The 24,865-nt window shown below is 38.6% G+C and overlaps 2 protein-coding genes across 6 annotated transcripts in view; both read right to left on the bottom strand.

The window, feature by feature from the left end:
• The window catches only part of SLC17A3 (solute carrier family 17 member 3), a 51,958-nt gene extending 30,941 nt beyond the window's left edge, over positions 1-21,017 (bottom strand). For 2 of the 3 annotated variants that reach the window (XM_021098419.1, XM_021098417.1), the window contains exon 1: positions 20,894-21,017. In XM_021098419.1, the coding sequence (XP_020954078.1) occupies positions 20,894-20,927 (34 nt within the window). In that variant the 5' untranslated portion in view covers positions 20,928-21,017. Of the gene's footprint in view, positions 1-3,274; positions 3,381-20,893 lie in introns of those variants that run through there. The other variant, XM_021098418.1, reaches the window with a different exon arrangement.
• The window catches only part of SLC17A2 (solute carrier family 17 member 2), a 66,952-nt gene that overhangs the window by 26,191 nt on the left and 15,896 nt on the right, over positions 1-24,865 (bottom strand). The window contains exons 12-13 of one of the 3 annotated variants that reach the window (XR_002345599.1): positions 21,690-23,484; positions 20,894-21,131 (exon numbers count right to left, since the gene is read on the bottom strand). Coding sequence is in view for 2 of the 3 variants with exons in the window: in XM_021098421.1 (XP_020954080.1) it covers positions 23,334-23,484 (151 nt within the window). In the remaining variant the exon portion in view is untranslated. Of the gene's footprint in view, positions 1-20,891; positions 23,485-24,865 lie in introns of those variants that run through there. The other 2 variants (XM_021098420.1, XM_021098421.1) reach the window with 2 other exon arrangements.

Consider the following 24,865-nt stretch of genomic DNA (forward strand, 5'->3'; position numbering starts at 1 on the left):
AGCACATTAAATAAATAAATATAAACTGTATAATTTCAAAAGTTTTGAAGGATGAGACAATAAATGCATCAAAATAGTAACTTCCACCTCACCCCCTAAAAGTTTCCTCCTATCCTTTTGTAATCCTCTCTTGCAGCATCTCCCCGCTCCACCCCATTCATCCTGCTCTTCCACCTCTGGCTAATAATCTTCTTTTAGCGATATAGATTAGCTCACATTTTCTAGAAATTTAATAGAAATAGAATTATACGCCGTGTCTTTACTTTTTTCCCTGACTTAATTCACTCAGCATAATTATTTTGTGATTCGTCTCTACTGTGCATATTAATACGTCATCATACTTTTCTGCATGGCTTTACCAAAATTTGTTTATCCATTCACCTTTTGTTGAAAAATTGCATTGTTTGCAGTTTGTGGCCATTACAAATGAAGCTGCTATAAACATTCATGCATAGGACTTCATTTAGACATGTGCTTTCATTTCTCTTAAATACCTATGAATGGAATGGCTGGGTCATATGGCAAGTATAGGTTTAACTTTTTAAGAAAATGACAAATTGCTTTCCAAAGTGGTTGTATCATTTTACATTCTCACTAGCAATGTGTGAGAGAGTTCCAGATCCTCTACATATTCAACAATTTGCTGTGGTCAGTTTTTTTAATTTTAGACATTCTAGGATATATAGTAATATCATGGTTTTAATTTGCATTTATCTAATGAGGTTGAGCATATTTTCATGTGTTTATTTGCTATCAACATATTTTCTTTGAAGAGATGCCTCTTCATATCTTGGCACTGGGTACTCTAATTCCATGGTGTGGCCAGGACACTTTAAAAATAGGCCTTTTACACCTGAAACTAACACAATATTAAAACCAACTCTACTTCAATTTTTTTAAAAATAGGCCTTTGTACCCAGGGAAATTGCCCTAAGTGCAAAGATTGGGAGATCTTTACTAAGTGACGAAGATATGGCCATCTACATTGTCTTGCACAACCTGGCAGTATAAACAGGGATATGTTGTTTTCATTAACAGCTTTTCCCCACGTGTGATATTTATTCTCACTTCCATGTTTGTTATGATGTCAGTCAATGTAATTCTGTGGCTGGGAGACTTTACCATCAACTCTGCTGTGGACTCTTTGGACTGGAACATTCTGAATGTCAAATTACTTCCAGTTTTCTATTATCTTTATTCTAGACAACCAGGTATGCCTTGTCTTAGAAACCTAAGTGCCCAATTCCAGCAGATGTGATCACATAACATGGTGATCACTCTCCTAGGAGATTTTATAATTTATTTACTCACACAGCTAAACAGGTGGTTGAACATAGAAAATAGGGATCCACATAAAGGAAAGTTCTGAGAACATTTGGCTGCCAATGGAACATCTGAATTCCAGGGAAGCTTGGTGACCTCAAGAAAGTTTTCTGGGAGTTCCTGTTATGGCTCAATGGAAACGAATCTGACTAGCATCCATGAGAATACAGATTTGACCCCTGGCCTTGCTCATCAGGTTAAGGATCCAGAGTTGCTGCGAGTTGTGGTGTAGGTCAAAGATGTGGCTTGAATCCTGGTTGCTATGGCTGTGGTGTAGGCCAGCAGCTACAGCTATGATTCAACCCCTAGCCTGGGAACCTCCATATGCTGCTGGTGTGGCCCTAAAACCACACACCAAAAAAAAAAAAAAAAAAAAAAAAAAAAAAAAAAAAAAAGGAAAAGAAAGAGAGACTTTTCTGGATGCCCTGGCAGTGAGGTTGCAAGGGTAATACAATTCCACTCCAGTTAGCCTCCAATACCTAAGGCTGTAAAAAAGAAACTATATATGTGTGTGTATATGTATATATATGTGTGTATATATAAACACACATGTATAGTTATATACACATGTATATTTTTTAACAGCTGCCTTATTTTCCACTATTGGTCCAGAAAATCCTGCTGGTTGCTTGAGTCAGGGACTGTATGTGGCATCCTGAGATGCTGCATCCTGAGATGTTCGAAGCAGTGTCCACAGGGAATCACACTGAGGTTCACCTTTCTACAGAGACCACTAGGTTTAATGACTTGGGGTGGGTAGGGGGGGCTCCTACTAATAGCACTCTCTCTCATTTCTCTGAGGCCACAAATACCACCAGAAAAATTGTAACTTCTACATCTCTGCCTTGAGGATTCTCCCTGACCACCTCCTTCCAATTGCCCTAAGCCCACCTACCACTCTCCGCTGGTCCTAGAGTCCATCATCTTGCCTCATTGCAATATTTCCTCTTCTATCCCCAGGCATTTTAGGTTGGTTAAACTTCACACCATGGCACTGGTTCTGACATTCCACTAGATGCTGTCTTAGGCCAGAGTCATCCCCAGCCCTGTCTCGTGTCAATGCCCAGAACCTTACCTAATCTGAGTAGGAAACTAAGGCAATGAACTTGATTACAGAAAGGCTGGAGTCCTTCAGGACACTGGCAATAGCCTGGTGGCTGCTGTGAGTGTGCTCGGGAGAAAATCCCTGCTCAACCTTTGTGGGGAGAAATGATTCTCCATGTAAGGAATCGAATTTCGTTGCCAGTGGTTTCTTATCTGGAATGTTCCTTCACACTACTCTACAACTCTTCCTGTGTGTCCTACCAACTGCTGCTACAACAGAAATTATGATGTTACTGTTAGTAATTGTTAACCCAGGCAATTTACATCAAAATGTAATTCCTCAAACTCAGCCTGTAAACATCTCACCAGATCACCTGTTTCTTGAAATTGTCTTTCACAATTGCCATTGTCTCAATTGCGGAAGACACTCAAAGTTTATAGGTGATGGGTGAAAAACTTCAGCTTTCTACTTCTATCTCTCTCCTCTTCTCCTCGTTAAGGAAACAGGCTTTTACATTTTCATGCACATTTTAAAAATCAATATGAGAAAACCTGCAACTTAGAGAAGGGTATACAAAAATTGCCAATTGTTACACAGAAAGGACCTTTAAGATCTTTTGTAGCAACACCAAAATAAGTGACTAAGGAAGTTCCCTTCATGGCTCAGCGGTTAACAAACCCGACTAGTATCCAGGAGGAGGCAGGTTCAATCCCTGGGCTTGCTTAGTGGGTTAAGGATCCGGCATTGCTGTGAGCTGTGACACACGGCTTGGATCCCGAGTTGCTGTGACTGTGGCATAGGCTGACAGTTGTAGCTCTGATACGATCCCTAGCCTGTAAGCACAGCCCTAAAAAAGCAAAAAAAAAAAAAAAAAAAAAAAAAAAAAGAAAAAGAAAAGTGACTTACCAACTTAGTGTCTAAGGGATGACTTCACCTTAGAACCTGCTCTGCTCTCTTTCCCTCCACAGGTTTACCGGAGGCAGCTAGGGATGCTTTGCCACCTGGGGCTTGAACAGCTAATCATTAATGAGACTCATCAACCATGGAGTTGAATGAGAAGGCTTCTGGCCAAGTGGTCTTTGGAGAAATTTTTCAGGAAAAGTGTGCTTGAGGACTCGGAATGTGACTCGCCTTGGCAGTTGCAAGGGCTTCTCTGCCGTGAGATTCTCGACTTTTCCTTAAGGCCTATCTCCTCAAAACCCCAGATGCATTCTCTAAGACATCTGCATTTTGTTTTTGCTTTGCTTTGTTGTATCTTTAATGGTGGTTCAGTTTTGAAAAAGTTAAAAAAGAAGCTATTATAATTAAATATAGACATTTAGTACTTTTTTGTTTTTCCTCTTCTTCACTATTTTTGTGGGGTTTTTTCCCTTTGAAATCTTGTTAATTTTTTTTTCCTTTGAAATACTGAACTGCAACATTGCAGATAAACTTGAACTTCTGTTGCTTTCCCTGGTCCTTTCCCCTTTCCTCACACATACACATAGGAATAACAATAACAAAAATATCTCACATCGGGAGTTCCTGTGTGACTCAGCAGGTTAAGTATCAGAGCATTGTCACTGCAGCCACCCAGGTCACTGCTGTGGTGTGGGTTCGATCCCTGGCCTGGAAACCTCCACACTTCCACAAGCTGCAAGTATGGACAAAAAAAAAGAAGACGAAGAAAAAACAAAAGAAAAAAAAATCTCACATTGGTTTAGTGAAGTTAGTTTCTCCATATTTTTCTATTTTTGCTGTCTATAGGTAAGTTCACAAAGTCTATAAAATAATATAAATTTCTAATATTTGTGACATGTTGTCATACAGTTCAAGCCACTCTGTAACTCACTTTGGGGAATAAGCAACATGAATTTGGAACATCCACAGAGGCACAGTGAAGGCCAACCTCTCTCAGTTTCTTTTGGTTGACTTGTTTTTACCTATATTCCTAGGTAAAACATTCTCACTGCTTTCCAAATTTGCATGTGGCTCTGCTTGTCTTTGTCTCAGAGATGAAGCAATGCCTTTAGATCCCCAGCTTTAGGTAGATGGTTCATTTTCAGCTCCGTGCATTCTCTGTGCTTGCAGACCAGACACCTTTCCCTACAAAAGCCTTGGAATCTGTCTCTGCCATGGAGAATTAAACCTAGTTCTGCACTCCTATGAGCTCTTCTGGCTTAAGCTCCCACTCGTTGCTTTGATTTTAAGTTCCTTCTCAGTGCTTAGTTTATGGTCCCTGCAGAAAGCTTTTGATTTTGAGTTCAACTATTTAAACCTATTTGGACTCTACTGTGGAAGAGTAAACCACCTCCCAGGATCCTGGTGGAGGAGTGGGATCCTAGCAAAGTCTATCACTGAGATCAAGGACTCTGAAAGAGGTGCCTGGGTCTTGGGGAGTCCAAGCTGCTTTTTCCAAGCATTTATTATATGTCCTCCTCACAATTCTTTCAGTTGAGTTTTATTGTATTCATTATGAAATAAGAAAAGAAAAACAGATTTGTCCATCTGCATTTTGGAAATTGAAGCATGGATAATCAAAGTCAATTATGTAGAAGTAAGGAATGTAAATTTCCTTCTTTTTCTTTTTTGTTTGTTTTTGTCTTTTTTTGGTCTTTTCTAGGGCCACACCCATGGCATATGGAGGTTCCCAGGCTAGGGGTCTAATCAGAGCTGTAGCCGCCAGCCTAGGCCAGAGCCACAGCAACTCAGGATCCGAGCCGCATCTGCAACCTACACCACAGTTCCTGGCAATGCCGGATCGTTAACCCACTGAGCAAGGCCAGGGATCGAACCCACAACCTCATGGTTCCTAGTCGGATTTGATAACCACTGAGCCATGACAGGAACTCCAGGAATGTAAATTTCAACTTTCTGTGTAAAAGATTTTTCCCTGAGTCATTTTTGAAGGACTCTGGACCCTACAATAAATAACCAGCAACTTTACAATTCAAATGCATCTAACCTTGCATTATTATCCAGGTCAGAAAATGTGACTTGGTTTTGCAATTTAATTTTTAACTTCATTTTAAAATGCTCATGAGTTGTTTGTTCTTGCATTCTACTTTGTTTGATTTGTCTCTGTTCCAGCTTTGCCTCATTTCTATAATTAATTTTTAAACACTTAAACATAATTGAAATATTTTCTTGTCTTAGATTGTGATATCCGCCTTTAAAAAATTTATGTTTCCCTTTTGAAATGGGTTGGCTTTTAAATTGCTTTGCTTTAGTCACAAGAATTATTAGAGAGACTAGGGTACACATTTCTCTTTCAGTAACTGTTAAGGTTACCCTCCAAAATATTTTCATAAGGCTGTGAACAACTGTTGTTAATAATTAGACACACAACAACTCAGCAGAATGTTGGCTCTGAATTTGAGTAATGTCTCAGAGGGCACCAATGTACAATCCCATTGTGATCACAGAAAGCCTTTGCTGTGTCTAGTCTAGAAGGCCAGGATGGATCCTGTCAGAGGAAGCACCTCTCATGTGCACAGTCTGCCCCAAACTCATAATGTTCAGCAGTGATTCAGGTGAATCAAGGGCAGCTGTCAAGTAATCATACCAGATGAATCTAAAAATCTTGAAACGGGGAGTTCCTGCTGTGGTACAGTGGGTTAAGTATCCAACTGCAGCAGTGAGGGTTGCTGTGGAGGTACGGGTTTGATCCCCAGCATGATGCAGTGGGTTAAAGGATCCCAGGTTGCCACAGCTGTGGCTCAGATTCAATCCCAGGCCCCACGGAACTTCAATATGCCATGGGTGTGGCCATTAAAAAACATCCTGAAATGAAAGACTTGACCAAATGATAATGGTCATTCTCTGGAGCTTGGCTGCTTTTTCACACACATTCTAAATCATGAAAGCAAATGACATGTTATGTCTGCTCATAACCTTAAGACCCCATCATGATACTGGAAAACCCTTTTTGCTTCAAGTTCAAGTCAAACTCCTGTTTGGCCTCATCATCTCTATAACTAATGGGGTCAGTCTGATCATCAAGCTCATACTGGAAGACCATCTCTACTATTTTTGTCTTTTATCAGTTGAGCAGGATGGTAAGTTTTTTCTTATCTACACAACACATTCAATTATGTGCTAGATTGCCATACTGCAGATACTCCTTGCTTCTGTCCTTAGATATGGCTTTCTTCTAGTCAACTTCCTAGTTTTAATGCCCCTTACTTACTTCAGCAACTACAGACTAGAAATGACTAGCTAAAACTGCAAAATCTTATGCTATTGAAGACAGCAGCCATGGGAAAGGAAAGAGAACATTAGTGACAAATATAATTTTTAGGAGAAGACATGGAAGACAATTACGAGTGCTAATCTGTTGAGGGGTTATGTGTTTCCAAATAAGACGGTGAACAAAATTAATTTGCTATTTGTGTTGTAGAAAGAATCTCAGAACTATCAAGTAAGTAAGATAGCATTGCATCTTCTAATTAGCCTGGGTTCTATAAATTATACTATGCTTAGTTTACCTCCAGACACATTTGCTGACCATCTGGGTCTAGGAACAAGTGTATTTTATTTTGATTCTCACTTATTCAGAGATCATTGAAAGCAACAGGGATTCATCATGAAATAAAATAAAACCACTCACCGTATTTTGCATATAATAAAAAATCAATACATGAAAGTCATCATTTGCCATCATTATTATTATTACCAACACCTTTGAAATGTAATGCTATTCATGATGGAAAGTAATTTTTTAAAATCCACCTTATTCAAAAGAATCAAATATAATTAAATTAAAAAGTTGGGGTTAGCAATCTACATCAGGAACCATAGATTTCTATATGTAGTTCAACAAAATGATAAAGGAAAGCATTCCCTGCAAAATGAGAGTAGATTGAAATTCAAATAAAATTTAAACTAAATTGAAATTAAAGAACATTTATAAAACCAGAAAAACATTCCACACGAAGGTGAACTTTCCTGTTAAAATCAGGTACATAAGAGAGATGCTTGCTACCACATATTTTTAACACTAGACTGGAAAGTATAGCTAACATAATAACACAGGAGAAAAATGGGAAATGATTGGAAAAGAAGGAAGACTATAATTATCAATAGATGATACTATTGTCTACATAGAAAAACAAAAATTCTATACATAAATTACTATAATTTATAAGAGTGTTGTAAGTTTGACAGATATAAAAGTGACATTTAAAATCAGATTGCGGAGTTCCCGTCTGGCTCAGTGGTTAACAAATCCAACTAGGAACCATGAGGTTGCGGGTTCGATCCCTGGCCTTGCTCAGTGGGTTAAGGATCTGGCGTTGCTGTGAGCTGTGGTGTAGGTCGCAGATGCGGCTCGGATCCCGACTTGCTGTGGCTCTGGTGTAGGACAGTGGCTACAGCTCTGATTAGACCCCTAGCCTGGGAACCTCCATATGCCGCGGGAGTGGCCCAAGAAATCACAATAAAAAAATTTAAATAAATAAAAAAAATAAAAATAAAATCAGATTGCATTTTTAGTTACCAACCTCAAACAAAATGTGATATTATAAAGAAAAGGATATAATTCACAATAGCAATAAAGGAACACAATAGCAACAAAAAAGAGCTAAGACATAGGAACAAACCTAACAAAAAATATGGAAGCGTCTTTACATAGAAAACTGCAAAAGGTATTAAAGTAGGACTAGGAGTTCCCATCGTGGTGCAGCCAAAACTAATCTGACTAGGAACCATGAGGTTCTGGGTTCGATCTCTGGCCTTGCTCAGTGGATTAAGGATCTGGCATTGCCGTGAGCTGTGGTGTAGGTCATAGATTCGGCTCGGATCTGGCATTGCTGTGGCTCTGGTGTAGGCTGGCAGCTGCAGCTCCGATTAGACCCTTAGCCTGGGAACCTCCATATGCCGCGGATGCGGTCCCGAAATGTCAAAAAACATAAATAAATAAAATAAAGCAGGACTAAATATAGAAACAACATTTTCATGAACAAGAACGTTCAAAAATATGAAAATTTCAAGACAGCCCAGAATAATCCATAGATCAAAGGCAACCACAATCCATATTCCAACATGATTTTCCATAGAACTGGACTAGCTAAACGTATTTTGAAATAAAGATAGCAGTTATCTCTTCCTTTCCAATTCTTATTGTTTTATACTTCACAGCCTCTTCAGTATTTGGCCTTTCAAAAAGGACAGCTTAGAAAATGATTGTTTAACCACATAATCACTCCTCATTACTCTACAGGGATTAGCGGCACCATTTCTCCCCTGAACTCCAGAGTCAAAGGGTTTGCAGGTGTCTCACTCATTCCAGATCAGACTCTATTCCACAGTCCAGTCTGGGAACTGACCTTAGGTTCTGGTTGTTAGATAATAGTAGTTGTCAAAGAAGCTTAAGGTAGTCTAGTCTTAGATTTAATAAAAGCAAGTGTTTTGTTTGTTTCTTTGTTTTTTGTTTTTCCAGCTGAAACCATAGCATATGGAAGTTCCAAGGCCAGGGATTGAATCCAAGCCCACCTGTGCCCTATGCCAAAGCAGCAGCAACACAGATACTTAGCCCACTGTGCCAAGGCCAGGGATTGAACCCACACCTCAGCAGTGACTGGAGCCACCATAGAGACAACCGCTGGATCTTTAACCTGCTTCATCAGAGGGGGAACTCCCTAAAATCAAGTTTTTAACTTTGGCCACATGTGAAGACATTTATGAAACCTACCGCCAGGCGAAGTGACCAAGCACACTGTGTCTGAGGGTGTCAAGGCCATCAACAACTATGCCAGTTGGGAGTTTTTTTCAACTAGGACTTGAATATCATAAACCAAAGACAGTTAAGAGCCATATTAGTTTTTTAAATTAAAGTTCTAGTTATTGTGGTTTTTGCTAATAATTCATTTGTTACACTAATAATTCATTGGTTGTGAATCACCCAGTCAACTAGTAAGTTAACACAGCAGGGAAAAAAAGTCAGTTTAATTTTCTCTCAGCATCAACACCTTCCCTTATGAATAAAATAGTTCTTTTGCAGTTTTTGTTTCCAAGGTTGTACAGTACTATTGTGTATGTGCTCTAATGAAATGATAGGTTCTATCCTTCTACTTTTGGATTAGAGGCTTTAAATGTCATTTCATGCCATGTTTAAAGCTATTCTTCAGTGTTTAAATACCATCTTCAGACCTACTGTATAACACAGGGAACTATACTCAATATTTTGTAATAACCTATAATGGAAAAGAATATATATACATGACTGAATCTCTGTGCTGCACACCTGAAAATAACATGACATTGTAAGTCAACTACACTTCAATAAATAAGTAAAATAAAACCATCTTCATAATGTTCTCAATCTTTGATAGTATCTTGATTTAATCTGTTACCTAATATGCTAGTCTAGTACCTTCTCTATAAATTGTTTAGAATTTTTCTAATTTACTGAGGATTTCAATCAGTCCTGGAGACACTGGGGCCTTAGCCCAGGTGCCATGTTTTCCAAAGTCATTCTCCACCCCCAGGTCAAATAGTTTTTGCTCAATTCAGGGGTGGTCTCTAACAACATTTGATTGTAGGTAGGGGATATATGACCCAAACTAGGCCAACAGTATACCACATGGACTTAGATTAAGGGGGTCAATCTCTCAAGTTGTTGAAACTGAAATCTACAAAAAATAGTTGCAGTAGGGAACATCATTTCATAGTGCTCTTGGTAGAAGCTATAATCACCTACTAGGCTATCTGATTGCCTTTTGCTTCCTGAGTGGTTGATACCAGAGTATTAATGCCACCCAATCAGGGTGAGCTCCAAGAAGCTCATTTACATGTATCCTTTTTTCTATTTTTCATCCAATCAAAGATTGGTTCCCCCAACACCTCATTTGAATTCAGCAACTAGAAAATAGGTCCCACTTGGTACCAACTGTTATTTTTTTACCTCAAAGTAATGGAAGGCTGGGTATATTACACCCAGGGCTCCCTTTAAGGATTTTGCTATCTCCATAAATTATTCTAAGAAAAAAAATATTTGCTATCTCTTAAGAGGACTCTAGGAAAACTGCTACCAAGTAGAAGATTTGCAGGAGAGATGACTTAGAAACAAGTAGATGTCCATCTAATTTACTGATCTTTTGAAACAGGTGTAACACAACATGGGCATTTCATCCAAGTATATTGAGAACTATTTGCCAAAGATATCTTCAAGCATTTGGTAGGAGACGACTCCCACCTGGTTGATTGTTACTGGTACTGGCCTATTAAGGGAGATCTGATTGTCTATGAGTCTACTCTTGCCCAGGGAATTGACTAAGCATGTTGTATCTTATATGATATCAAGACCATCGTCAATTATGCCAGCTCTGCCCAAAGGAGCTGCCATTAAGAGCATTTAAACAGCATAAAACAAAAGGATCTTTTCAGAGCCATCAACATTTTCAGTTAATAGTTATCACAATGTATTTGTATTCCTAATATAAATATCTTTTTGCGTTATCTCTTTGTGAATTGTCCGAGGTCCTGTAAAGTTGACATTCTTAGTAAACTTTGATCCTTTCTACTTTAAATTGTCTATTATCTTATGTGATGTAAAGTATCTGGGTATAACTATAATAAAGAATTTTTTCCATTATTACTTTCCCACTGCTTTTCTTTGTTGGAATGCTATTGATAATTTGTGCTGTAATACTGTATTTGGCCACCTTGCTGAATTTCATCATTTCAGTTTTCTAGGTTTTCTCTAGGATTTTCCAGGTAGAAAGCAAACTGTCAAGCAGTTGAGTAGTGTCTAAGCAGCAGCACAGTGGAAGCTGCTAGTCTAGCTTGCCATATTTTCAAATGTTTGGCCAGGAGGGAAACAATGAGCCCAAATGTCTTTAGACAGTTTATTACTTATACAAACACCAACAGCAAATTCAACATGGTGTCACCTTCCTGTTTCCTTAGTACCACAGGATGATATGTGGCTGGAAGGGCCAGATGACAAATGACACAAGGAGTGGGTTGGTCTGTCATTGAGGAGCCAACTAAGCTTCATCCAAGTAATTTTATAGCCTGCATTTGTAGCCAAAGGGTAGACATAAAAAGTTCTATGCCTCCCAGGAACCAGAGAAGTGATGGATAAGAAACTGCTTCACAGACGCCCCCCTCAATCCAGGTAACTTTCACCCAGAAGGGGAGTCTGATGGGAAATGGCCTTGTGAGTTTCTGACAAGACTGCCTCTTTAAATGGTGCTGGAACAACTGGATGTGCCTATGCCAATGAAAGAAGCTAGAGACATTCCTCACACTTTATACAAAAACTAACTAAAAATAGATAAGAGACCTAAATGTAATACATAACAGCACCAAACTTTTAAGGTAAACTACAGGAGAAAATCTGTAGGAGTTGAAATTTGGCTTAAAGTTTTAGCTATAATACCAAAGTGTAATCCATGGAGGAAAAGAAAAAATTGACAAACTGACAGTGGGCTAAACTCGGTGACTTATCTTTAAAGAACAGAGAAAGGCAAAGGAAAATATGAACTTTACAGGGGAAAGACCTGGCAAACAGCACCTCAACCAGGTGATAAAAGTTGACATCACAGTAATAACGTGAATATTACGTATCCTCTGATATGATGTGATGAGAAGAACACTTCACTTCTATGGTATTATTTTAAAAACCCACAACTCAACACTATAATTGTAAGAAAAACAAACCGAGATTGGAGAACATTCTACAGGGTACCTAGCCAGGACTCTTTAGTACTGCTAAGATCCTAAAAAACCAGAAGGACTAAAGAAATCTGGCAACTAAATGCAAGGTGGTACTCTGGATCGGATCCTGAAATAGAAAGAAAATACTGATGGAAAAAGTGGTAAAATATAAATAAACTCTGGAATTTAGTTAATACTAACATAGTGTTAGCTTCTTACTTTTGACAAATGTACCACAACAGTGTAAAATGCTAACAAGTGGGGAAACTGGGTGAAAGGTAAATGGGAACTCTATACTATCTCTGCAAATTTTTTGAAAATTAAAATTATTCCAAAAAAATTATATGCTAATTTAAGTCAGGATAAGTGTTACTCTGGGAGGCTTAGGGACAGGAAAGGAGCCTGAAGGGTCTTACTAGATGGTAGTAGCAGTTACCTTCTTAATCTGGCAACTAATTATATGGGTCTGTCACTCTGAAAATTTAGCTTGTTGATATGTGCCACTTTCTGGATATAAATGATCCTTCAATAAAAATCATTTAAAATGAGATGATTGTTATTAACTCTCCTCTTAAGTATTTTTAACTCTAAAATTCAGAAATTTTTAACACAATATTGCATATTTTGAAACATAAGTTCTATTTTAAACATGACATTATTTAGAATATGCAACACAATTATGTGGATTGAAATTCAAAACTAGAAAAGAGGGCAAAAGCAAGCAAACCAAAAAAAAAACCCCAAAAACAAAAAACAAAACAAGCAAAAAAACTGTTTAGTCATGGTCTCCAACCCTTTATTTCCCTTGTGAAAGAAGCCAGATTAATGTTTCCTTGTACCCTTCCAAGACAATTTTTTAAAATATTTTTCTTTTTAACTGAAAGGATGCAAGCTACATCTTTGTAAATAAATTAGAATGTATATATACTTTTTATTTTAATACTATTTCAAATAAATTTGAGAAACAGGAAAATTGTCCAAGATTCATCATCTTCACCCTCCCCCAAATTTCAATTACATATATTTTCCTTTTTTTTTTTTTTAACCCATTTGACTTTTATTTGGTTGGAAATCACAGTGGAGATAAAATTTAAGGCATGTGCCTTAAGACGTTTCCTTTTATATTACAAAACTTTGTGAGTACCAGAGAATCCTGAAATATTCATTCATTTTTTTTTTTTGCCTTTTTTAGGGCCACATCCGTGGCATATGGAGGTTCCCAGTCTAGGGGTCAAATCAGAGCTGCAGCTGTCAGCCTATACCACATTTCCAAGCTGCATCTGTGACCCACACCACAGCTCATGGCAATACCCCATCCTTAACCCACTGAGCAAAGCCAGGGATCTAACCTGCATCCTCATGGATACTAGTCAGATTCGTTTCTACTGAGCCACAATGGGAACTCCTTCATTCATTTATTGACCATTCAAAGTATCATTATCATACATCTGTTTTGTGTCAGGTTATTTGTTAAAAGCTGAAATGGAGAAGATGGTTACCACCCTCTAGGAGATTACATTCAAATAGAATATATATAAGTGCAAAACTTTAAAATAGGATGTGACAAAAACTAAAGAGGGTAACTAATTCTGCCTGGGAACATTTTTTTTTTTTTAAATGCTGCCTCCTTATTTATTTGTTATTTATTTATTTTTTGTTTTGTTTTTATGGCCATGCCCTCTGCATGTGGAAGTTCCTGGGCCAGGGATTGAATCTGTAGCCACGCACTGGCCAGCAGGATTGAACCCGCACCTCTGCAGCAAACTGGCCTCCGCAATTGGATTCTTTTTTTTTTTTTTTTTTTGTTATTCTTTTCCCACTGTACAGCAAGGGGGTCAGGTTATCCTTAGATGTATACATTGCAGTTACAGTTTTTTCCCCCAACCTTTCTTGCAATTGGATTCTTAACTCACTGTGCCACATGAGAACACCCTAAGAACATTTTAGAAGGTTTCTTAGGGGAAGGAGTGGTTGCATATGAATTTTCCAGGTGGGGAAGCATGTACAATGGGGAATATATATGAAAGACTGGAGTTTGGGGAATTGAGGAGTAAATATAATATTTACTGGCGGACTAGTGGAGAGTCCTAGGGTTTGATGCCTAAAAGAGTTAAGGTTTTCAGTTGCTTTTGGATGGGTGGGATGATTTCTAGCAAGGAAGGTGCAAATCTAGGGATAAAAGGAATTAGTGGAAAGCTGATAAGACATGGGGAAGTGGAAAAGAGAGCTACAACACATGAGGGCAGAAATGGCAATGTTGAAATCAAAGTATAAACCAGGAAGAGGCTGGCAGATGCTATGAAATCCTTTCTCTGGGGCAATAGGGCAATGACCCTGGGATTGCTGAGACAGCAGCAGTGACATATTCAGTGCCAAATCATGTGATGGAAAATAAATCAAAAAGAAGTGGGGAAAAGCCCAGCTCAATAGTAAAGCAGAAAGGGGAGCCCACTCAGCTTACGAGGGGGCCTTCCAGGCACTAGGAACACTGGAGAACCAGCAGACCTGGGCATGCTGGACCCAGGTTTGGAGCCTGTTCACCACTCAGCATAGTCAGGCAACACTTTCCAAATGTTGCTGCTATGTTTTGTTAGGGCTCTTGATAAGCCGATCATCTGGGAACAGTGATTTTAGGAGAGAAATGGGGCAATGTGCAAGACAGGTAGGCGTTAACCTCAGGCTGGCTTCCCACGCACACCACTCATGCATAGAGAACACAGCAGTTCTGGTTTCCTTGTGCTTTGTTGTGTTCTGCCAGCTCTTCATTAAGTAGTCTTATTAGGCTTCATTTGAAGTCAAATGCCAAATAATAACCTTCTGTCTTGTAAGTGGAGCCTGAAGTAAGGCTCAAGTTTGGATTAAATTTTCTCCCAATGTTTGCTATTTCTCTACAAATTCTCTTAAAACACGGTTACACACTAAGAAAGCTCTCAGTCCTGCATAGTATCATAAATCAAAAGTCAGTAACTTTCATAATGGTGTCAACTTATGGCCTTTCTCAAAATCATTGCTATCCCCAGAACCATTTCCTATCTTATGAGTTTTCCTGATCATCAAGATCCAGTCAAACTGCCCAGATTCTAAATCCCATTATGTAATATCTTTTTTGTCTCTGTTGCCTCATTGTAAAATGAGGTTAAAAACACTACCTACGTGTTGGAATTAATTGGCACATAATAAGCACTCCCCAAATATTAGTCATTACATTATTATTTTTATAATGCTTTCTTCTTATTCATGGCAGGTCTTTGGCCTATAACATATTTAGCATTTTGCTTTATCTATCAGTTTTTACTTTCTGAGCTCACCTCAGTGGTCACTTTCTCAGTAAGGTCTTCTTTGCCAATCTGTCCTCTCTCCAATCTTTTAAATTCTTCTACATCTGCACTCCCTTAGCACTCATCCTAATTGTAATTATGAGATTGATTTAGAATTCACTGTCTAACATTCTGCTTGGAGTGCTCCTCCCCAAAGCCAATTCCCCTCTTTAATGTCCTCTCTTTAAGACTTTACCCAAATGTCACCTTTTCAATGAGTCCTCCTTCCCTGTTTAATTTTTCTCTTTAGCATTTATCACTTTCACACAATATGAAGTGTACTTATTCACATTTATTGGCACATTTATTGTCTTACTCCATTTCACATGGATAAGGACAGTGTCTGTTCACTACTTTAGCCTGAGAAAGCTATATGGTAGCCATGTGACATGTATTTTTGGAACAGGGGTATAAACCCCTATTTAGGATGTCAACTTCTGTGGTGAGGACCATAATGTCATCACTTATCATGGTACCTCCAGCATCTCAGCCAAAGTCACACAGAAGTGGCTCACATCACATAAATGAAGAAGAAAGGTAATTCCATCTGGAGGCCAAGATACAACATGAGCAACAACTCTTTCTTTTTTTTTTTTTTTTTTTTTTTTTGTCTTTTGTCCTTTAAGGGCCACACCTGTGGCATATGGAGTTCCCAGGCTAGGGGTCTAATCAGAGCTGTCGCAGCCGGCCTATGCCAGAGCTGCAGCAATGCCAGATCCGAGCCGCGTCTGCAACCTACGCCACAGCTCATAGCAATGCCGGGTCCTTAACCCACTGAGTGAGGCCAGGGATTGAACCTGTAACCTCATGGCTCCTAGTCGGATTCATTGTTTCTACTGCACAAAAACGGAAACTCTGAAACAACTCTTTTTATGAAAGGACGTGGAGAGCTTCAACTTTAAGATTAGTCTTATCTTGAGAAGGAACAATTAAATTACTGTTGAAAAGAACTCATAAAGATGATGAAAATTGACTTTGAAGAAATGTATGAATGATGACGATAGTTGTATGAGAGGCGTGCCTTAATTTCATTGTACCTGATGTGTAAATAATATTCTACACCACCAACCTGAACCTGTCTGACACATTTTGGTTCTTCCCTATATCTGTAGGTGAGACCAAAGACCCTTTACATCCAACTTCTGGGTGGCAGCATTCACATACACCATATACGGCCTGAAATGGCCAAACAGCTCTTTCTCAAGATTGATTCCAAGAACCTCAACAAAATTTATGACTCCAAATGCCAAGCTGGCTGAAAATTTTAAGATTCTGGGTGATAACAGAGTTGTAAGTAAGGCTATTGCCCACTAATCTCAGTGATGTTCAGCCTCATTGAGACTTTTTTGTTTTGCTTTTTAGGGTCAAACCCATGGCATATGGAAGTTTCCAGGCTAGGGAAAATTGGTCAAATTGCCAGGCTACACCACAGCCATAGCAACACAAGATCCAAACCACCTCTGTGACCTACACCACAGCTCATGGCAATGCCGGATCCCTAATCCACTCAGTGAGGACAGGGATCGAACCTGTGTCCTCATGGATACTAATTGGGTTCATTATCACTGAGCTACAATGGAAACTCCCTGTTTCACTGACACTTTATGTCCACGGCACCCCATATCTCTGCTAGCACTCCTGGGGCCAGGGTTAGAGGTGGAGATGGGTCCATAGGGCTGGACCGCTGGGGATAATAGTTAATTCACCCTTAAAACTAGGGAACACTTTCTGGAACTGAAGAGTCACATGTAAACAGGGTGAAAGCATTCCCTTGGTTTCAGAAAAGCAACCAGTCATGACCACTCTGAAAGCAGTTTCAACACAAACTGAAGAGAGCTGTTACATTCACCTGCTGTTGATGTCCATGGCCTTTGCTCCCTCTGCACAAGTGAGTCATTTATTTATTTATTTATTTATTTATTTACTTATGTCTCTCTCTTCTTTTTTTTTTTTTTTTTTTTTTTTTGCCTTTTCTAGGGCTGCTCCTGTGGCATATGGAGGTTCCCAGGCTAGGGGTCCAATGGGAGCTGCTGCTGCCGGCCTACGCCAGAGCCACAGCCATGCCAGATCCCAACCGAGTCTGCAACCTACACCACAGCTCACAGCAACGCCGGATCCTTAACCCACTGAGCAAGGCCAGGGATTGAACCCACAACCTCATGGGTCCCAGTCGGATTTCTTAATCACTGAGCCACAACGGGAACTCCGCAAGTGAGTCATTTAAATGAATTATTTATCATATACACTGACAACACTTGGCAAAGAGCTTAGGTCTTAGGAATTGTAGTGGTACTGAGAGCAGCTATGGGGGCTCCCAAGGAGAAAACATCCTTTATTTTGGCAAACAGCTGGCTTAGGCAGAACTAGTTCTATTCCACAATAATAAAAAGGAAAAAACAGATTTTTTTTTTCTTTGTCTTTTTAGGGCCGCACCCAAGCCATATTGAAGTTCTCAGGCTGGGGTAGAATCAGAGCTTTCGCTGCCAGCCTACACCACAGCCACAGCAACGCCAGACCTGAGCCTTGTCTGAAACCTACACCATAACTCATGGTAACATCGGATCCTTAACCCAGTGAGCGAGGCCAGGGTTTGAACCATGTCCAAATGGATACTAGTGTGGTTTGTTACCACTGAGCCACAACAGGAACTCCAAAAACAGATTTTATTTATTTATTATTATTATTTGCTTTTTAGGGCCTCACCCAGGGCATATGGAAGTTGCCAGGCTAGGGGTCAAATTGGAGCTGCAGCTGCCGGCCTACAATTGAAGAATGACTACAATTAGAATAAATATTTCATGACACAATTTGAGCTTAATAAAAAAAATTTTAACCACCTTGTTGTATAATTTATACCAAATCTAGAAGGAGTCACATATCTTTTGTCTGAGAATTTTATAGAATATATCTTAAAACTTTGTACTCTGGGAAAGTATTCCAGCTTCATCTGAAAGAACTAGTTCCCGAACCTGTCTTGCTTCAGCTGTTCTGAATTCAGACCATTCCAACTCTGGCAAATCTTTTCCCATGATATAAACACACACACACACACACACACATCAGCCAAGGAAAAGTAGGAAAACGAAAAGATAGGTGAATATTAATCATTAACAGGTAATCCCCAAACCAATATTTGGAATTATCCCTTTGTTTACACGCTAGGTATTGCTTCACAACAAAATGTGGATGCTTTTTTTTTTCTCTTTTAATGGATAGAGGGGTAGTGGGGACTTCGGCATATTTTCAGGCAATTTTAGGAAATAAGCTGGAACTTGTGGAAGTTGGGGAAGACCTTGGGAAATATGTTCATGTGCTTACAGCACTGAGAAGTTTATGGAGAATGCACAGTAAAAGATCTGGGGGTGGGGGAGGGGAAGATCCAAGGATGAAAGTCAGTAGAAACTAGATAAAAAAACAATAATAAGGTACTGGCATACAGATAAATAGCTGTGGGATTCCCAGCAAATCAAGAAAAATCACTAATTAAGACAAAATTGAAGGAAACTCTAAGACCACTAGCTGCAAAACAAATCACTCATAATGCTCAAAGCAGCATCAGGTGAAAGTAATTAACACCTTGGACCGTCTTAGGGGAAAGCATGAAATTCCAGGTTAAAGAGAATAACTTGGAGCCTAAATATACCTCTCCTACAAAAATTAGCTTGCTGACCAAATTTCCTTATTAGACCCCAGAAAAGACATGCATGAAGTCAATACTGCCTTGAAATTTTCGTAAAACAAAAATTATTTTCCTGGTTAATATTTAAATGTAGTAGGGCTCTAAAACGATAGTATGACATATTAAAAGAAGAAATTCTCCACTATTCTGGGACTCAGAGGATGATCCAAGTACTGTTTCAAAATACTATCCACTGAAATATTTTAAGAAGTGGGAGGGGGAGTTCCTGTTGTGGCTCAGCGGGTTGAGAACCCAACATGGTGTCCGTGAGGATGCAGGTTTGATTCCTGGCCTCACTCAGCGGGTTAAGGATCTGGTGTTGCTGTGGCTGTGGTGTCTAGCCTGGGGAACTTCCATATGCCACACATGTGGCTGTGCTTATACAAGCCGAGAAAGAGGCTCCCTGAGTACCTGGCTTGCCCCACCCTATTGACCCTTGAATTACATTTAAATAACAGTGACAATTATGATATTAGATAGAATGCAATTCTTGTATGGGGAGTACTTAATGCAACATTAACACATTAACTGCAATCAGAGCAAATTCAGAGAACAGTAATGAAACCAAGGCACTGCACTTGGGTGAGCTATTAGGATGTCTCAGTGTACCAGTTTCCTCAGGGAATGTAAGGTAGTAGTCAAAAGTCGCTCTTTTATTCCACAGGTTATTAACTTATGAAATAAAGCATTAAGAAAACAAAAACTCGGGGTGGGGGGGCACTACAGCAAAGTGTAATCTTCCCACTAAAGTGGACTTAGAGTAGAAGTTTTCCTCTAAAGCTTAAGTTTTCATAATCAAATAAAAATAAAGCATTTAAAACAAAATTTACAAGAAGTAAAACAAAGGGAAATAAGAGATAAGGTTGATAAAATATAAAGACAATATATTAAAAATATGAGCTCTCTTTAAAATAAAGCACTAAGTGGTCTAATGAAGAAGTAGAAAGAAAGCACTCATGCATCATGTTAGATGTACAAAAGATGTTCAAACCTCAGCTATGAAAAAATGATTATAAAAAGGTAGTTGATAAAATATTGGAATATTTTGCAAATATATTTTAAGTTGCATATGAAATAGCTGATCTTCCAATTTATCTTAAGCTGTTAAAATTGATGGAAGAAAATACAGAACCCCTTACAAGCCCATAACCATGAAGGAACCCCAGAACTTTATCAAAGAACTCCCCTCAAAGTAGCTTTAAGCCTGCATAATTTTATAAACCAATGCTTTCAAGTCTTTAGATAATAATACAATGATAAAGTTTTCTTCCAATTAATTTTTTCAGAGTACTGAGGAATAAGGAAAGTTTCCCCTTCTTTTGAAATCAGCCTAAGTCCCATATCCAGACAACACATAACATTCAGAGCTAATGTCATAGACCAATAGAGCAATCAAAGTCCTAAATAAACTATCAGTGAACCAAATCCTGTGGTAGAGCAAAAGGATACTCAAGGAACAGTTTGCTCAACACTAAGAACTGTATTATGATTCATAATAGTTAACAGTCAAAAGAGAAAAAGCAGAGAACCTAATTGTTAGATGTCGACAAGCTGTTTGAGAAAAGCGAATTAATTCACATGAATGTTAACATTAGAAAAGAGTTGTCGATGTTAGAAACAACTCTTTAGGATGGGAGAGATGGGTTAGAGATGTTTCTCATCAGCTCACAATTGCATCTAGTCCGAAGTCATTAGGAAATATGAATGGACACCCCCACTCCCCTTGGATAATAAAACTGTAGGGGGAAAAAAAGGAAATATGAATGGTTAACTCTTCTTCAAACCACCAAATGGAGAAATAGAACTTAAGTGTCTCTGATACAGATGTTATTGGCCAGGAATCAATTAACATGCCCAGAAAGGCAAGAAAAGCTGAGTCGTTGTTCTTACCTCTGATGCTTACAACCGATGCTTCCATGGACATATTTTCTTGGAAAGCTCATTCATTTTGTTGTTTAGGAACTTAGACTTTGATCCAAAAGCTGGCCACAGAGATTGTCCCGCTGCCTTCCCTCCTGCTCTGATGCTGGAGGGTTGGGCAAAGGAGGAGGAGGAAGAGGATCAGGAAGAACATGAAGAAAGCAGAGACCAAGGCTCCTTCCCAATCGCTCCATTTGTCAGACCTCAGCTAAAGAGAGAAGAGAAACTTCGAAGTGAATGAAGCACTGAATTTGCTTTGTGATTGTTTTTCTTTTTTTACATATGTACAAATGTACAAGTAATAAATGTACTCTTTTCACAAAGTGAAAACAGCCATGTGACTAGCACCCAAATAAGAGGTTATTACCGGCACCTGAGGAGCCTCCGTTAAGAAGGGGAATTCCTTACTTGCTTTCTAATAGGATAGATTAGTTTTGTCTGTTTCAAAAAAGCCACTATTTAAACTTTGAAAGAGGGTATGATTTGTCTTTCACTTAAATTTGTGTTTATGAGATCCATCCATGGTGTTGTGGTCTATTTATTCTCATTGCTGTATGAACAGGCCATAATTTTTTTTCTTATTCTTCTCTTGACAACTTAGGTGTTTCCTGTTGGTGTTATACATAGTGCTCCTGTGAACACTGCTGTACCTTTTTCTCAGAACGTCTATGTTCACTTCCAAGTGAAATGTCTATGTCATTGGAATGTCTAAATTTAGCTTTAGGAGATATTTCCAAGTTTTCCCAAAGTTCTGATTTATACTCACATGCACAGGGGGTGAGAGTTCCTGTTGCTCCACCCCTTGCCCACATTCACTGTTTTCCATCTTCTTTTATTTCGTCCTTTCTGTTAAGTGTGAAGTGGTATCTCACTGTGGTTTCGATTTTCATTTCTCTAATGCCTAAGGAAGTTGAGCACCTATTTATATATTTATAGGCTACTTAGAATTTCTTTTTTATGAAGTCTTTGTTCAAAACATTTGCCTATTGGGTTGTCTCTTTTTTTTCCCCTGTATTTAATTCACCCATCTATTACACTATTCCTTTTTTTCTCTTCTTTGCTATACACTCTCCTTCCTCTCCATATCATAAATATCCAAAGACAGAGTCAGAGTGTTCTTAGCACATCATCACCCTCAGAGCCTGCAATCTGTTTTCTTTAAAACACCTGCTCAAAAATACCTACTGATTTGCATTAGGAGATTTTTTTATCTGCTAAATTAGCCCAAGGCTCTAGTCCCTGTGGTTCTACTTGGCTTCTAGAATTTCTCCTCTAGAATAGCTGCAGCAAAACCTCAGCTCTCTATGAAGATACAAACTTGAGGATGTGCTTTAGGTGGTAGGAACCAGAATTCATTCCTCTCGGGTTGATGATGACTATTTGAGAACCATGGGAAAATAAGGAAAATATGAAGAAGGCCAATCCTGAAAAGGAATTTCTCTGGTGGATGGTATTGTTTTATGATTTCTTTCATCTTGTTATACCTTCAAGATTCTTCTCCTCCATTTGAACATTCATTTCATTTGAAAGTGTCTCTGTCATCTTCCTCCAGCTTTCTTTTTTAATTTTATTTTTATTTAAAATTTTTTCAATTTAACTTTTATTTTATATTGGAGTATAGTTGATTTACAATGTTGTGATTTCATTGTCTCTTGTAGAAGTGCCACACTGACTTCCTTCAGCTCCATTCTTTTTACTTTGCAAGATTTCCAATTCTATCTTCTCTCTCCCATGATTTTCAGTAAACCACATTAATTTAATTTTCTCTTGGTCATTTCCTGGTCATTCATCTCCTGGAAATTAGCGAGGATAAGTAAATATCTGTTTTGCCTGATGGAAATATCCTGATGTAAATAATTTAAAAATGGCCCATTTAATTTAAATGTGAATTTTAATAGAATGTAATCACATAAATAAACATCCCTGTTTCACCACGTATAAAAACAATAAAAATGTTAATTCTGTGGATTACAGCCTTAAAATTCTATCTGCGCTGTTCTCTATAATATACAGCTATGGTTCCAGTAGATCTTCTCTGTGTCTATAATCACCTCTGTGAAGGTATTTATTGGTGATTATTTTCACACAGATTTTTATTTATCTAGTTCCTGTCAAAAAGGAAATTTCAAAGGCAACAGGTATTGATGTTTCAAGTTTGTCCAGCAGTTGTCAATGCTGGCTTCATGTTAGAAATCCTGAGGTGTGTCTAAAAATTAGTGATATCTGGGCTCTACCCCAGACCAACTCATTCAGAATCTCTGGAGGAAGCCCATTCATCCGGGTATTTTAAAGACCCCAGGTATTTTAACGCACCACCAAAGTTGAGAATTGCTGAGTCTATGGCCATGAATATGAAGAAAAAATAAGTAAAAAATGTTAAAAAACTTAATCGTCAGTACTGCATTTAAGTTTACAACTCTATATTCTTAGAGGCGGGTAAGAGTCCTCTCTTTGGCCCAGTCCTGGATTTCTGCTTGTCCAAATGTGAGGTAAAAAACCAGGCCAAATATGTTGACAGCAGCAGCCAGGAAAAAGACATTCCTCCATCCAGACACAGAATCCTGGAGGCAAGAAACACAGAATCACCAGTGTCACAGTTCCTTCTGCACCAGGTCTAGAAATCCTCCATTTTGTATATTGCAACACTGACCATAAAGAATCTAGGGAACAATATGCAATAACCACTTAACATCTTGAGTTATCAAAGAAGGTTTCATGAAACTCTTGGAAATGAGAGGACTCCAAAATGAACATTGTGTTCTGGCTTAAGACGGATTTCTCTTAAACTCGAATAAATTAACCTACACTAATCTTCTTCTAGAAATTTGGACCGCAACATTCTAGAAAGTATCATAGTACTTATTTAAAACTATGCCTTAAAGATCTTCACTCTTGTGCTCTCTGTTTTTGTTTTGTTTTTTGCTGTTGACATCAGTCACGGCAACCCCTTAGTGGACATCTCAATGTGATGTGAGTTATATTTGGTCTGCACGTATGATTCTCTTCACCAAGCCCCTGTAAGTCATACTTCATTTCTGGCATTATAGGTATAATGGATTCCTAGACATCTGGTCAAAAATTAACCTGAAAACTAGATCACATAGAGATGTATTAAAAACAAAACAAATCCAGAATTCCCACTGTGGCTCAGTGGTAGCGAACCTGACTAGTGTCTATGAGGATGTGGGTTCAATCCCTGACCTCACTTAGTGGGTTAAGGATCCAATGTTGCCATGAGCTGTGGTGTAGGTCACAGACACGGCTAGATCTGGCATAGCTACGGCTGTGGTGTAGGCCTGCAGCTGCAGCTCTGATTTGACCCCTCACCTGGGAACCTCCATATGTTGCAGGTGTAGCCCTAAAAAGCAAAAATACAACAAAGAAAGAAAGAAAACAAAACAAAACAAAAATGCCAAATCCTTGTAAGCTGGCTCATGTTTTCCTGCCATCTCAGCCTGGTTCTGCCTTTCCATCTTCCCTACAAGCTTCACAAGCCATGCTCCCTGGTCTCACAGGCATTCTTTTTTCACCCATGATTTTACCTATCTTTCAGCTGGCCTTGTGTTTTCATTTTATGATGTTTTTAAAAACTGGAATTAATCTGAACAGGCTCTTCATAAACTTCCCCTTCTGAATCTGTGACTTCATCTTTTACTTTTCCTTAACATGTATCATTCACTCTGGTCATAACTAAGAGATGTTTTATACTTTCATTCCTCTAGGAAGTTACATATACTATTTTCTCTGCCTGAATTGCTCATTTTTTATCAACCTAACACCTATTTATTTTTAGAAATTCAGCTTATATTTTTCTCTCCCTGGGAAATCTGACTTACTAGCCCTGATTTAGAGTCCCTCATGGATAATTGTGTTGACATCCATGCTTATTTTCCCCATCAGACCATATAATCCTTTAGAATAGAGACCCTGCTATGAATCTCC

Source organism: Sus scrofa, chromosome 7 (genome assembly GCF_000003025.6).
Source record: "Sus scrofa isolate TJ Tabasco breed Duroc chromosome 7, Sscrofa11.1, whole genome shotgun sequence".
Taxonomy (NCBI): Eukaryota; Metazoa; Chordata; class Mammalia; order Artiodactyla; family Suidae; genus Sus; species Sus scrofa.